The 14,919-nt window shown below is 41.3% G+C and overlaps 1 protein-coding gene across 1 annotated transcript in view; it reads left to right on the plus strand.

Annotated features, from left to right (window-relative positions):
- Positions 1-921: 921 nt before the first annotated feature.
- arhgap24 (Rho GTPase activating protein 24) overlaps positions 922-14,919 on the plus strand; it is a 79,893-nt gene continuing 65,895 nt past the window's right edge. Inside the window, exons 1-2 of the mRNA XM_006789075.3 lie at positions 922-1,387; positions 13,535-13,750. Of these exons, the coding sequence (XP_006789138.2) occupies positions 13,550-13,750 (201 nt within the window). The 5' untranslated portion in view covers positions 922-1,387; positions 13,535-13,549. The remainder of the gene's footprint in view (positions 1,388-13,534; positions 13,751-14,919) is intronic.

The raw sequence follows: 14,919 nt of genomic DNA on the forward strand, positions 1-14,919 counted from the left end.
AAAGCTATTTTACAAATAGTGATACAAATGGTAAGCTCATTAAAGATAGCCTTCCCTCCAAGTAGAAAAAAGTAAATAACATAAACAAACAGATGAGCAGCAATATTTGTTCATGTAACCTAAAAAAAAGTGGCTTAGTGTGATCATAACCAGCCTTGTTCGCAAGCCGTATTGCTCTTTATTGTAAAATATGCTGAATAAGAAGCATAATGATGGGAAATTACCACACAAGTCAGACGTTCTGCCTGCAGGAGCACAGATACAGTGATTCAGACTGTGACAGCTCATGCGATCTCATCCCAGGCGCTACTTTATTTGTAAATTACAGAATGAAAAACGCCTCCTCACCAGAATTAGCTGATGCAGTACTATGAATTTAGGAGGAAAAAAAAACATCAACAACTTTTAGACCACCCCCCAAAAAAGCAACACTTTCCAGGGGCTATGTATACAGCTGGGCTGGGACCAAAGTGAGGACAGAGTGACTGAATAAATGTTTGCTGAGCTGCCTGCACGCAGTCGTTTGTACATGTCATGTTGAAGACCCCGTAAAACTCTGGGTGTGTATGCACGCTGGATTAGTCACAGATGGTGTGTGGAAAAAGATTTTTTCTGTTTATTCCGCATTATAAGCGTGCTGTGGGAAATTTCCTGGCTGTTGAAATTTTAAGATGAGCAGCACAAGTTTCAAAACTGCTGGTTACTTTGCTCTGTATGCTGAAATAAAAGAGAAAGTCAACTGAGGTACTGCTCAGTCGGAGCTCTCCCTCTCTCTTTGAGACTTCCTCAAACATGATTTCTCTCTCTGTATCACACACACACACACACACACACACGAACACACACACACACACTAACACTCCTCCCCTCCACCTCTCTGTACCAACACACACTGCTGTCTCCTCACACCGAGCATGAGCGCCTCAGCAGCCGGGACGACTGGAGGAGCTGGGACTGCAGATACTGCGGTGCTGAGAAAGACGGCGTGAGCGCGTTTGTGTGCGTGTGCACGTGCCTGGGCGGACTCCAGCTGTAATGGTGCCCCGTGTGTGTGTGTGACTGTGCTGACCGCAACAGTCATCCTGTCCAACAGCGGAGACTTTCTCAGCGTGCAGATGGTGTGAGCAGTCAGGGGAAAAGTTTCTAACAGCTCGACTGAGTCTCGGCTAACTCAATCCACACTGCACACACACTCATACACTGTGCCAGTCCAGGAGGGCAGCAACAACAACAGCAGCAGCAGCTGAGCATGAGGACAACTTGAGCTTGTGTGTGAGCGGGATTTGTCTTGTGGTTGATTGATTGACCTGTCGCTGAAGAGGATACGGTGCCTGGGCATCACCACACATCCGAGCTGTGAGATTCAACAGGGCTGCTCGTTTGAAAGGTGAGTCCGTTCAGTAAATCTGTTGACTCTTTGTTATGATTATGAAAATGCTGTAAGCAAAACGGACACTTTGTTACTATTTATTTCTATTTCAGTCATAACAGGCATTCTTCACCTTAGTACAGTAAATATGGCATGTGGTTTTGCTTTGGCACATTTTTTAAAGCGGCATCGCTGGGTTAATGGCTCATTAAAGTGATTTATTGTGTGAAGTAGTTACACCTGCGGTGACTGCCATGTTGAGCAATGGAAACGTCAAATGCACGACTTCTGAGCTGCTGTGAATCTGTGCATTAACGCGCAAAACTGTCTTTAAGCTGTAGTCTTTTTCCATTAGCTCAGTTATTGTCTAAAAGCTACACATGTGTGGCTCACATATGAAATTAGGAGCATGTGTGGCAATTGTTGTTGGAAGGCCGGGAAGCATTAAACTTCAGCGTCTTTCGGGAACAATTAGTAAGTGGCAGGTTTTGTTATGCCGTACAGTTAATCTTTAAAATGGTAAGACTGTTGCTTATGATCTCAGTTCTGAGTACTTTTGACTGTAGCACGTAGAAGTTTGTCTATCTGTGGATGGATTTGATTTATGGTAAAAACACATCATACATGTTTGCCTGATTTCAAAGATTGATGTGGTTTTACATTATTGAGTGTGCCAGGAGTACAGGGACAAAGGGGAGTAGGGCCTGCATTCCCACACACATTTTAAGCCCTTGTCCCACATTAGTTTTCATTTTTGTATAATTAACTTCTCATATGAAAATAACCAATTGTTATATTTCTTTTTATCCTAAATCCTATATTCTTTTCAAATATTCTGGACCAAGAACACCTTGGCATCTTGGCTGGTACGATTTGAAATACAAGATAGTCAGTACTGTTTGGAAACATTTTTGAACTGGTGTGTGTGTGTGTGTGTGTGTGTGTGTGTGTGTGTGTGTGTGTGTGTGTGTGTGTGTGTGTGTGTGTGAGAGAGAGAGAGAGAGAGAATGTCACTCATTCCAGCTTACTAAAATGGAAAAAGTAGTCAACAAAGAGAGGAACGTGGTGGAGAAAAGAAAGAGTTCAAGGGATCATGACAGAACATCGGTAAAACAGAAGTGTGAATGGAAAAGAAATACATGAGAGCAAACCAGTAGAAGGAAGGATGATGACTCCCGTGTGCCAGGAATGTCTACAGCTCACAAGCTGTTCTGCTGGAAAGCTCAGGGATCAGGTTCCCCGTGTCAGCTGCTGTGCAGGACTGTTCCCAGGTCTAGCCATGTAATGTCTGTTTACTGAAGAGGGTGCGGGGACCAGAAGGACTGAACTGCAGCAAATCTGAAGTTCAGATTGGAAGTCCTATAGCTAAAGCTGGTTTTTTGTTGTTGTTGTTTTGGGAAAAAAAGATTAAAACAAGTAGACACGGCTAATCTTTATATTCAAACTGACAATTTGCTATTTTTGTTTTGTTGCCAGGCACAGCATCTTGTGTGACATTTATGGAGGTTATAATGCAGAGTCAGCATAAACTCCTCCCAGCAAACATCACTAGTGAAAATGACTGCGGTCACTGGGCGCTGTTTTCACTTTGCCCCTCTCACCTGGCAGCGTATAATCTTGCATGGCGTTCATCAGGAAAATATCCTCTTCATATACTGTAGAGACAGCCAAATTAACAGTATTGTCATTCAGTTGTCACAGTGTCAAAAACGTGTGAGATGAGTCAGGGGTCAATGTGAAGTCTTCACCTTCATCTCCCAACAGGGTTGCTGCTCTGTTCCCAGACATACTGTGACACATGGCATGGAGGGAAATGAGTGTGTGTGGGTGGGGGGTATGCTAATGAAATAAGTATATCATACCAAAAAGCCAGCATAGTGGAGAACAAGGGGCACACATGGTGTCTAAATTGTTGTGTAGACAAAACAGTTGCTGACTCGTCACACTGATTCATAAAATAAAGCCAGTTTATTGGGAACACCAAGAAATTCCTCTCCAAGAACTGACCCTTAGTGTTTGTGATATATTACACTGCTCGCCTCGCCTCCTTGCTTCTCGTCTCGCTTCCATCCATCCATCCATTTTTCTGCATGACTCACGATGACTTGTGTGGGTAGTAAGCAATCATTGATGTTTCTTACCCTATAATGACAGATAGCTCCTCAGATCCTGAACTCCCTGTAACCCCGTCCCACGTTAAATCACCGTAGACCTAAATTGTGTGAGTGTTGGATGGAGCAATAGATTATTATCCTTATTTTTTTTTTTCCACATGTGTTCGAGTACTTCCATCTGTGACTGCTCTGAAGCCCTTCCTCTTTCACATCCTTTCCGGTGATTAGCACAGCAACAGCGCAGCAAGCAGCATGCCGTCCTCTCACCTCTGTGACTTTATAACAGAAGTCTAATAGAAACAGACTGCTCTCGAGGTAGAAGCTTTGGCAGCCGAGGGTTATATTTGTCTTTAACACATGCTGGTCACAGAGGCCCTCTGCGTTTCGAGAGAGGGGGTAAGGGTGGTTAGAGATATTTAAAGAGTTGATGGCACTGACTGGTAATGCAAGTTCATGTTTCATCTTGCGTGTTTTGTGGTCTTTTGTGCTGTTAGCACAGTTAGTACAAATGCATGTGAACAAAAAAATCTAAATGTAGCTTCATGACACACAGTCTGTCAGTTCAGGGTGGAGTCACTCACCTGTCAATCATGGTGAAGACAGAGAAAGGGAGATGAGCCATTGCTGCTTTATATTTTTGTTCTTGGACTACTGATTTACATGACCCAAGGAAAGTTGGCTCTGGTTTTACTGGCAAGCACCAGGTTCAAAGTAGGTTACAGCTGCTGAAAATGCAGAACTGAGGACTGATGACAGACCGATGGTAATGGCACTGCTTGCTGCAATGTGCAGCGACACCGATGAAGAATTTATCTCTTCTGTTTATTAGTGAATCATTAATACTTCAAGCTGGGGATTATTTACTTAGCTGAGACTGTCAGTGACCTTTTATATGAACAAATAAGTCACAACAGGTTTTGAAAAATGTGATTTTCTTAGAAACCTGAGGAGCTTATTATTTCTATTATTATTTGTCTTGTCATTTAATTCATAAAAAATGTATTTTTTTGTGAAATGTCTATAGGCAACAGTGAAAAACAGGACCTTTGATATGTTTGTACTAGTTTATCTTTTTCTTAATACTTTGTAGTATCAATGGCAGTGGGGGAAATCTTCATCAATAGTTCAGATCTATGCACATTTTCCAAAACCTTCCGGTGGACCGGATTGGAGTCTGTGCTGGGCCGCTTCTGGGCCCTGGGCATTATGCTTGAGCCACCTATTTTAAAAACTAAGCCCTGCACATGACGAGCACAAGTACAGAAGCAGGACGAGTTCTAGATGTAGGGTTAGCTGGGTTTGGATGCTTGACTACACAGGAACTGTCCCTTATGTGTCATGCAACAACAGAAAGCTTGACTGCAAAAGTACATGGTTGGTAATTTGCCTGATATCACTGCACAGATTTCAGTGTTAGTAGATTTGCTTAAACATTAACATTTCATCCTCATGCTTTGTGGCAGCCGCACAGTGGGAAAGTCAGTAGTTCTAACTTTGTTGAATCCAATTACCTCTCAGCAGTGCTCTGGGCTGCTGTTGTGACCAGTCACTTCCTGTGGTGGCCCATGTGGCAGAATTTTCTGCCAAGACCAAAAAGTTCAACCATTTATGCAATTATCTCTATAGTTCCAATAAGCAGAGGGTGGAATATCCTTGTTTTCTACAGCCCAAATATATCTTTTGCTAACTCGTTTGTAGTCTTTATCTGCAAGAAAAGTAGAACTTTAATTTCCCAAAGGAAGAGCCACACAGTGCAGCAAGGCCTCAATCTTCCTTTCTTCCAAACTAGTTCAGTTCAAATAAAGACATGTCAAACAGCAGCTAAGGCTTTTTTGTGTGCTCTTAGCTTCAGTAGTTTCCCATATGGGGAACAAACAGTGTGTGTAAGCAGTGAAAACTAGCAACCTCCTGATGCTGTGAGACCAGTCCTGTGTAGACAGGAAGGTCTCTGGTGTCACATTTCAGAGACTTTACAGCCTTGGTCACCTTCCTTTCGACCTCTTAGATATCTTTATTTCATAGCGTATGGCTATACTGTTATCCATGATGTAGCCAACATATGGTACATATGACATCACTTAAAACTTGGCCAGCTAATGTGTAAAAGTTGCCATAACTTTATTTATGGCTGTATATGTTGAATCCTTAGCGGCAAGCTAAACATAGAGCCCCTTTTTGTTTTTATCACATGGTTATGTACTATGAAACAATGCTTTATTGTACCACTTGGTACCTTTCTGCCTGCTTCAGAAAACAGCTGACATCACTTATGATACATCTGCTGCCTGTATTTTTATTATTTCATTGACAGATGTATATTTTTAAATCAACAAAGTCCATGAAGCTGATGCAATATGGCTCAGTTTCCGATGGACAAAGACTGCCTATTAATATGTCCGTGCTCAATAAGGGACCAGCACTGATGGTGTTTTGAAAGACTTCTTCTCACTTCAACACAGAGAAATCAGTCTCTACTTTTTTTTCTGCTTGACTTGTGTGCTCTCAGTTCATTCATTTTTATCGGACTGCCTCAGAACCACAGATATGTTGCACCCTGCTAAGAAATTATAGTGCATGCTGCACAACCTTAGAAGGACAGCACGAAGATATCTACAACTCAGCACTCTGAGTGTGCGGGTGTGTCTGTGTGTGTGTGTGCATGCGTGTGAAATATATACAAAGCTGTTGTTTACAGTGAAGGTCAGGGTGTTTTTTCTTCATCATGGGCAAAGTTCTCAGGCGTGTTATGAGAAAATTCTAGCATCGTGTTAAGTGCAAGGCACCTTGAATGTTCCCTTTTGGCTGAAACAGAAGTAATGTTAGCAATGAAATACAATCTAGTAGGCATGACAGATGGTAGTTCGGATTAAAGCCTCACTGATATATTGTTTGACCATAATTAGCTGTTGAAACCGAAAGATTGAGATACATCTAGTAGATACTAGAATAGCTATATATATATTAGGGGTGCAATGATACACAAAATTCACGGTTCGGTTCGGTTCGGTTCAATACTTTGGTGTCATGGTTCGATATTTTTTCGATACAAAAAAAAATGTTCATGCCTTTTTAATTTGTCATTTATTAAATTTTCACGGTACATTCTGCACCACATCTCTGTGCGTTCATCATTTGTTTGAAGCCAGCTCACCTCCTGCAACCACTTTTCCGAGAATACGCGCTTCTTTTGTGGTTCGGACTCCTTCTGACATTTCTTTGGACAGACCTTCCCAAAGTGTGGGGCCCGCCCCCTAGGGGGGGCGCAGAGCCATTGCAGCGGGGGCGCAGCATGAAAAGGGAAAAACAACAACAACAAAAAAACAACAACGCTTGGACACTGCTAGCACGGGGCGCCTACAGAAACGCAAAGCAGGAGATGAAGCATAGCTGAATATGTTTCCAAACCAACTTCATTCTAAGCCACCGTTTTCGGTGATTTGAAACGCCGTTTACGTGTGGACGAAACAGCTGCGTTTTCAAAAATACCCGTGTAGGTGTGGACGTAGCGTAAAAGAGTTAGTAGTTTATTTTCTTACTACCTGCAGATTACTTGTATTTGCTTAATTGTTTACTAAATGTTTGAGGTGTGAAATAAACCGCATCACAGTAGTTGCTTAAAGGAGTTTCTTCGACATTTTTGAGAGTTCTAAACAAATGTCTGTCCTCCTCCTGAAAATCTTATGTACGCAAACACGCGTTGCAACTTCTTATCTTGTGCGCGTTTTTTATTTTGACAGCGAATGCGCACCTGCGGACCACTTATGTGCAGCCCTGGTTATTTAGCTTGTCATATTGCAGCCATGAAACCATAAAGCTGCACTTTCTTTTTGCCTTATAGTCTGATTTGTCATAACTTTTCCGTTTTGTGGTAAGCTTTTCTTTGGCTGTCACTTCTTCACCCTGACCTGTCTTATTTGGCTCAGCAGAACTAAAATATATATCCTGCTGCTTTTACACACGCACTCACATAACGCTCAGCGATTCTCTGCGCGATCAACCTCTCACATGTTTAAGCTTGCTGCGGGAGATTTCACTTGTCATGTTTGCATAGTAAGCTAACGATTGATAAGACGGTGTCAGAGGAATTGGTGCGCAAATTATCATCACTTACCAATCAGTGCTGTCGCTCTCTATACACAGTTCGCGCGATTGCAAAGTGAAAGCAAAAAACAAGCGCAAATTCAAATGCGATTTCAATATGTCACATATTGACAGTGGCTCATCGATGCCAATGACATAATTACCCAGCTACATTTCCGAAAGAATGCAAAAGCATTGACATATATTTTTCCTTCCTATGATAGGCCGACGGGCAGGGCAGAGATAGATTTTGGTAGCCCGACTGGAAAAATCGCTAGCCCCGGGACGTCGGGCTAGCGATTTTGTGAGCCCTGTATCTGATTGAGGAATCACTCATCTTTGGAAAAGAGAGTTTATTACAGAGAAATGGGTCTTTCCAAAATAAAAGCTATACTATACGCTTCTTCTGGGGTATACTCTCAGCAGCATATTAAACATATCAGGTCCCCATAAGGAGAATCATGTGCTAACGGCTGTCTAAATGACTCAGGTAAAGTTTGTAGCATGCGTGCTTGTTGTTTTTGTCTGCTTCCACTTGTCTTTGCACTAAGATGATGTCGCGTAAATGTGCAGTCATATTTGTTGTGTTCCCACTAGTGCTGTCAGCGTAAATCTCGTTGAAATTACGTTAACGCCACAACACGGCAAATCTCCGTTAATGAGCTACCGCGGATCGCCCCGTGCGTGGGGCTGGACGGCCAACACGTTAACGAGCTAACTGCGCTAATGCACTAGTTCCCACCCATGTAATTGAGCATTGTGTGGCACATCCAACATACTGTTTTACTTTAGTCCATGACGCGCTTACCTTCAGGGTCATACGTCACATGAAAACCAAAATAGTTCCAAACGCCACATCTGAATGAGGGTGGGGGAGGTTCAATTTGCCATGTTGCAAGGAGAGCTTAACTTCTGTCTAGCTAGCTTGCCCTGCGCTCAGTGAATCTGCGTTCAACTACTCCGCCTAGGCTGCACTGTCGAGCGCAGATCCACTGAGCGCTCAACACAGACAGCATCGTCAGAAGGAAAGTTGATAAAATAAATAAAAAATTTTGTATTGTTCGATACATATGCGTACCGAACCGAAAGCACTGTATCAAACGGTTCAATATCGATACGAGTATCGTTGCACCCCTAAAAAAAAAAAAAAAAAAAAAAAAAAAAGTGTGTGTGTGTGTATACACACGTATACATATACACACCTTCATTCTTCATGTCGTAGCTCCAACTACGTGCTGCAGCTGTTCCAGGTTTGTCAGCTGCACATCCATGATGATCCACATCCACCACATCCCAAAGGTGCTCTGTTGGATTGAGATCTGGTGATTGTGGAGGTCATTTGACTACAGTGGACTTATTTTCATGTTCAAGAAACCTGTTTGTGATGTTTTGAGCTTTGTGGTGTGCTATCCTGCTGGAAGCAACCATCACTGTGGTCATAAAAGGGACCGATATAGTCAGCAACAATACCCAGCTAGACTGTGGCGGCTGGATATCGCCTCTTTTTCAGAACATTCTCTGTAAACCTTAAAGATGGTTGTGTGGGAAAATCCCAGTAGATCAGCAGTTTCAGAAATACTCCCAGCCCATCTCACAACAACAACCGTGCAGCATTCACAAAATTGCCTTTCTTTCCCATACTGATGAAAGTTTGAACTTCAGCTATTATTGACCTTCAGTTGATTTGACCATATGTACATGCCTAAATCTTCAAATCTTAATAAAGCAACCAGTGAGTGCATGTTGCTTCTTTTTATTGTTTAGAATGATCTCAGCTCAGTCTGCAGCACATGCATAAGAGCAGCATCACAGCCGAGCAGATGGTGGTACACAGTCAAGAACGTGTTTTTGCAGTGTTGCCAACTAGGTCAGAAATACACATTGCTGAAAAGCTCATAAACAATTGCTTTTTCTGGTTTTAAATGATAAATATTGCTTTGAAAATTAAATGCCAGATTCTGTATCATGCTTGATCTGATCACCTCACTTCAAAAAAAACAAGGGTTCATGTCAACTTCTAACTTAAACAACATTGATTACATTACTGTCTTCATTTGAAATGTACTGTACCTGTATGGTTGTATGTGAAAGAAAGCACCTTAAAGTTTAAAGCAGGCTGAATCTGAAAGCTTTCTTGTCTTCGTGTGTCACTAGTTCCCTCCCTTTTCTAACAGTTGGCTTATGCCGGGAGACCAAAAAGTCATTAATATTACTGTACCAGTGTGCCGCTGTTTATTTTGAGACTGTGGCTCAAGGGACTGATACGCTGCTGCACACATGCATCTGTGCACACAGGTGTTTTACTGGGACACAGTATACAGCTCTTGGAGGTGGTTTTCAAAATGCTGAATCGATATAACAGTGATGTGCTCTGAAGAGACTTTGCTGGTGCTTCATAAATGTGCTTACAGCTACAACTATAAGCACGTACTGGGGAGGTGTCTTCCACAACGAATGGCTGGTTTGGAAAACGGGTCATTGAGCTTACCTTAGCACTTGTTTGGGTTGTTGTTGCTTGATGGCCACACAAACCATCCGCTGCTGTTATGATTCCTTATTTGTGATATGTATGCAAGCTTTATGCAAGAGGAAATGGTTATCTGCTTCATTGGGTTTCTATCAATTAAAACTCAGGAATGTGATGTGCATAAGTGATAAAGCATCATGCGTTTCACTGCTTTTGAAAACTGCTAAATGAAGAAAAAAAGTATTTAGCCCATTCAGCAAAATAACCACTGTCAGCATGTTAATATTTACTAATTAGTACTGAGCAGAAAGTATACCTGAGGGTGAAGAGCAGGTTATTTTTTTTGCATAGCTGTAACCTGATGATCATATACATATACTGTACATTGTTCATCAGTTTATTGCTGTTCTTTTCTATTGAGTCTATTAGACTTGTTTATGTCACCCACAAATATGAATGTGCTTTTAGTGAGACCATAACAATTAAAATGAGTAACTTTGCAAAGGTCACCATTCATCATGCAGTTCCTGCATGGGCCGATAAAAACACTAACTTTTCTTCTGCTTCTATTCCATTTGTCAGGTAATTTATAGATTTAGTAATGGCTATGCTTTTGTACGGCAATTTATTACCCCTGGACTGTGCCACAGTGTAATGTAAATCTAAATGGTATTTCTACTGTCAGCCAGATCCAAGATATTCACATTAAGAAAGGGCTGAGTTATTTACAGTTTCAATTCAAAGTTTTACCATTGGTTGGTCCCAGCAGTGCTGTTAGCTGTGCCCCGTGCAGGAGGCATAAAAATGTGGGGCTATGGCTTCATACTCCTAATACAGCAGGTGACTCTATGAGCATATCAGTGAATCTGGAGTGACTTTTGATATTACTGGTTTTCCTGTTTATTTGTGTGCTTGCAGACTGGCCAACATAATGACGAATAAATGCATGCAGGGAAACGGAGATTATTCCCACCAATATTAGTGTTAGAGGAGCCCACACCATCATTTTTCTCTGAATGAACTGATCTCTTTGTTGACAGAAAAGCCCTACTCGTGCTTTCCATGTATTCATCTAGCATGAAAGTGGAACAAAGATGAACTTGAGATGGATGAAAGATAATAAGTAGGTTGTAGTCACCGCACTGCAATGGGAAAACAGCTATTTTCTTCGAGGAGTGCAAAGGCGCGAGTATGCTCGTGCATGAACGTGCACTGGTGACATTCTTACCTGGACCGAACCAGAGAGAGTTTTGAATTCGCCAGCAGCCTGGCTGCACTGCTGCCTGGAAAACTGCAGAGCTGCTTCTGGTCCACATCTGGCCCACGTGGGATGGTTGGACATTCACCAAGCCAAGCACAACCAGAGCCACTGATAACATGGCAGTGCTTATAGCTGACAGCAGCAGTCTTAGCATATGTCAATGATGATGCAGGTGTGTATATATATAGTAGTTATAGGGTACATTAATATGCAGACTGCACTGACTTGTATTACACAGGTGTACAAAAACAATATATTTTGATAAATAAAATTTGCTTCTGAGAACTTCAGGTGGGCTATTTATCTTTTTGTTTTCCAACTGATTTCAGACATGAAATCTGATTTAAGCTTGTACGTAACATTTTTGAGATACACATCATTGATGTTTGACGTGAATGATGTGTATCTCAATATAATGTATCAACACTATGGCTAGAAGTTTCCAAAAACTATTTTAATGTGTTTATTCTGGATAAAAACAAGAGAAGACCATCTCAGAATCTCTCCAAAGCATATTTCTGTAAATTTAGCTCAAAATAAATCCACAAACATGTTTGAGGCACTTGCTTTTGCGCGTGCACTGCACACCCGTCTTCTTTGCAAGAACAAACAATAGCGGGTCATCATCCTCTGTTTCAATTTTTCCTGGTGTCGGTTTTCCATTACTTTTATACCTTGGTGACATCACTCAGATTTGGTGGGAAAATGAAAAGATGAGAATGTAAAAAGTGCAATTTCAGTGACATTCTGGCACTCATTAGTTGATGTGCTTTCAGCATGTTATCCACAAGCTCAGCAAGATTCTCTGCTCTGATATTGCCAAGACAATTCTGTGCACAAATGTTTCCCATTGCTGCTGATTCAGATGGCTTTAGCATTAGTTCACAGATTTCAGGACCAACAAAAACACCTTCGTTCAGAAGGCTGCATTTTTTTGGACAGTAAACTTATTTCTTAACCTTCTCAAGGCAGGCGTTGCAGATTTGCAACAGTTAAAAGCTAACAACCTGATTACCCCACATACATATTTTATGAGGGTTTTTTTTACTCAGAAGTACCACTGCAGGTATTCTTTTGTGCATTAGCAACAAAAGCTTAATTTCAGCCTGAGAGGGTTAAAGGCTAAAATGCATCACTGTTTCTGCCCAGTCATTCTAGCCGTCCAATTCTGGGAAAATCGTAACTTTAAAAAAATGGTATGAAAGAGATGAAAATGGTTTGTTAACGCACAGGTGAAAGTATACCAGCAGCAAAATGCTTGTGACCAGTTTGATCTTTTAGGTACCGCTAACTACATTATTTCATTCGCCTATCTTTTAACATATTGTAATCTTGTTGACTTGTTGTTGTCTAAATAAATCACAAAAATGAGAATTCTACACAAACTTTTGACTTTGTTCAAAGTATTTTAATGGCCTAGCTGCATCTTAATAAAAAGTCTAAAGCCACGTCAGCAGCCCTGTAAGCCTTCAGTTTTTGAACACCAACAGCAACAGCGACATGCTAATGCGGTTATTATGACAAGCCATTTACCATTTTTTTTTAATCATCTTAGTTTAGCTTGCTACCAATGCTAGTCAATAAGCACTAAATGGCCGAAAGTATTCTCTATTTAAACCTACTTAAAGTGAAGTGCTTCACATTAAAAATAAGGTTCAACAACTCAAATTGTACAAATGGATCAAACTAAAATAAAAGCAAGCCTCCACATGTAGGTCTGTGGTCAGGTCAGTTCACTGTTATAGAGAGGCGTCTGGCTATGAAGACCTTTAAAAGTCATCAGCAAAATGGCAATGCATCTTGCCAATTGCAACTTCAAGAGATTGAGGCACTAAACGTAGGAGAGATCAAATATAAAACTGGGACAAGATCAGACCTAGCAGGCCAACATGTGTAGGTGGGTGACACACTGAATAAGATAAAAGATATTTGAGGTTTGGTCTGTGGACTTGTTATCTGGCTTATGAATTCCTCCCCCCACATTTCCACTTCTACCTTTGTCTCCTTGCAACACTCAACTCTGTCTGAGTGCCATATGCTTCACATCCAGCAATGCAGAGGCCTGTACGCTAAGCTTATAGGTTAATACAAATCACAAAAAAACCCAGACAAAATATATTAAAACCTCCATATCCTTCTAATGATGATTGACATCTTGCAAAAATACTGGTGCTGTTTGGTTTGTGTGGAACTTGCAGCTTCTGTGAGTTTAATCAATCTGGAACTCTTTTGCTTGTTTGCAGGTTGGAGTAGCTGTGATGGATGACCAGTGTGTGTCTCATGGCAGTCCTCATCGCAGCGGAGGTCATGTCAGTACTGAGGGTCAAAAGTCGAATGTCATCAGGTGTGGGTGGCTCCGGAAGCAAGGAGGTTTTGTCAAAACGTGGCACAGTCGCTGGTTTGTGCTGAAAGGGGATCAGCTCTACTATTACAAAGATGAGGAGGAGACTAAAGCTCTGGTAAGACTGTGAGTGTACTAGAAGATGAACTAACATAAAAATTGTGGCCTAACACCCACACATAAGCAGATGATAGTTCTCACTGTATGATGATTGAGTGTTTTTTTTTTTTAGATCAGACAGCTCTTTGGCTTATGACCAGACTGTATGTAAAAGATGGGTGTAGCATCTGTGAAGTTTGTTTTATGGGCTCTGAAACCTTAACCTATGCACCTAGGGTCATACGTTATTAGCTACTGTAAGCATGGTTTGTTAGCAAGGTGCGTTCCTACAGTCATATGAAAAATGTGAGTTTTTCACAAGACTCTATGCAGTCCTGTGAAAAACTAAAAAGTAATACTTTTCTATATGACTATCAGTCTGCCACATCATTGTGGAGGAATTTTCGCCCACTCTTATTTACTCTAATTTACAGCATCGCTTCAGTTCATTGAAGTTTGCAGACATTTGTTTATACACAGCACTCTTATGGTTCCAACACAGCATTTCAATCCGGTTGAGCTCTGGACTTTGACTGTGCCATTGCAGCACTTTAATTCTTTTATTTTTCAGCCATTCTATTGCAGACTTGATGCTGTGCTTGATCCAGTTTGAGCAAAGCTTTAGCTATCAGACAGATGACCTCACATGTGACTCAGTGACTGCAAGGTACCCAGGTCCTTTGGCTGCATGCCCAAATCATCACCAATCTACCGCCACGCTTGATAGTTAGTTGAGGTGTTTGTGCTAATATGCTGTTTGGTTTTCACTAAACGTGGCACTGAGTTATATGACCAGACATCTTTGGTTTGTTCTGTCCACAGAGGTTGTTGCAGAGGTTTTGTGATTTGTTCAGATCCAACTTTGCAAACATAAGCTATACTCCCATGTTCTTTTTACAGAAGAAAAAGCTTTCTCTTAGCAGCACTTCCAAACAAGGCCTACTTGGTCAGTTTTCTTCTAATTGTACTATATACTATATATACTATAGTCTGAGATGTAGCTATTGGGTTTTATACAGTTTCTCTCAGCTTTTCAAGGGTTTGACCTTGGAGTGAATGTTCAGGGACAATCCACATCCAAGATTGGCAGCTGTCTTGTATGTTTTCCACTTGTGATGAATCTTTGTCACTGAAGAATGATGGACTTTAAATTATTTGGAAATGGTCGTATTATCCTTCCCAGATTGA

The sequence above is a fragment of the Neolamprologus brichardi genome, chromosome 7 (assembly GCF_056152115.1).
Source record: "Neolamprologus brichardi isolate AB-2024 chromosome 7, ASM5615211v1, whole genome shotgun sequence".
NCBI classification, from domain to species: Eukaryota; Metazoa; Chordata; class Actinopteri; order Cichliformes; family Cichlidae; genus Neolamprologus; species Neolamprologus brichardi.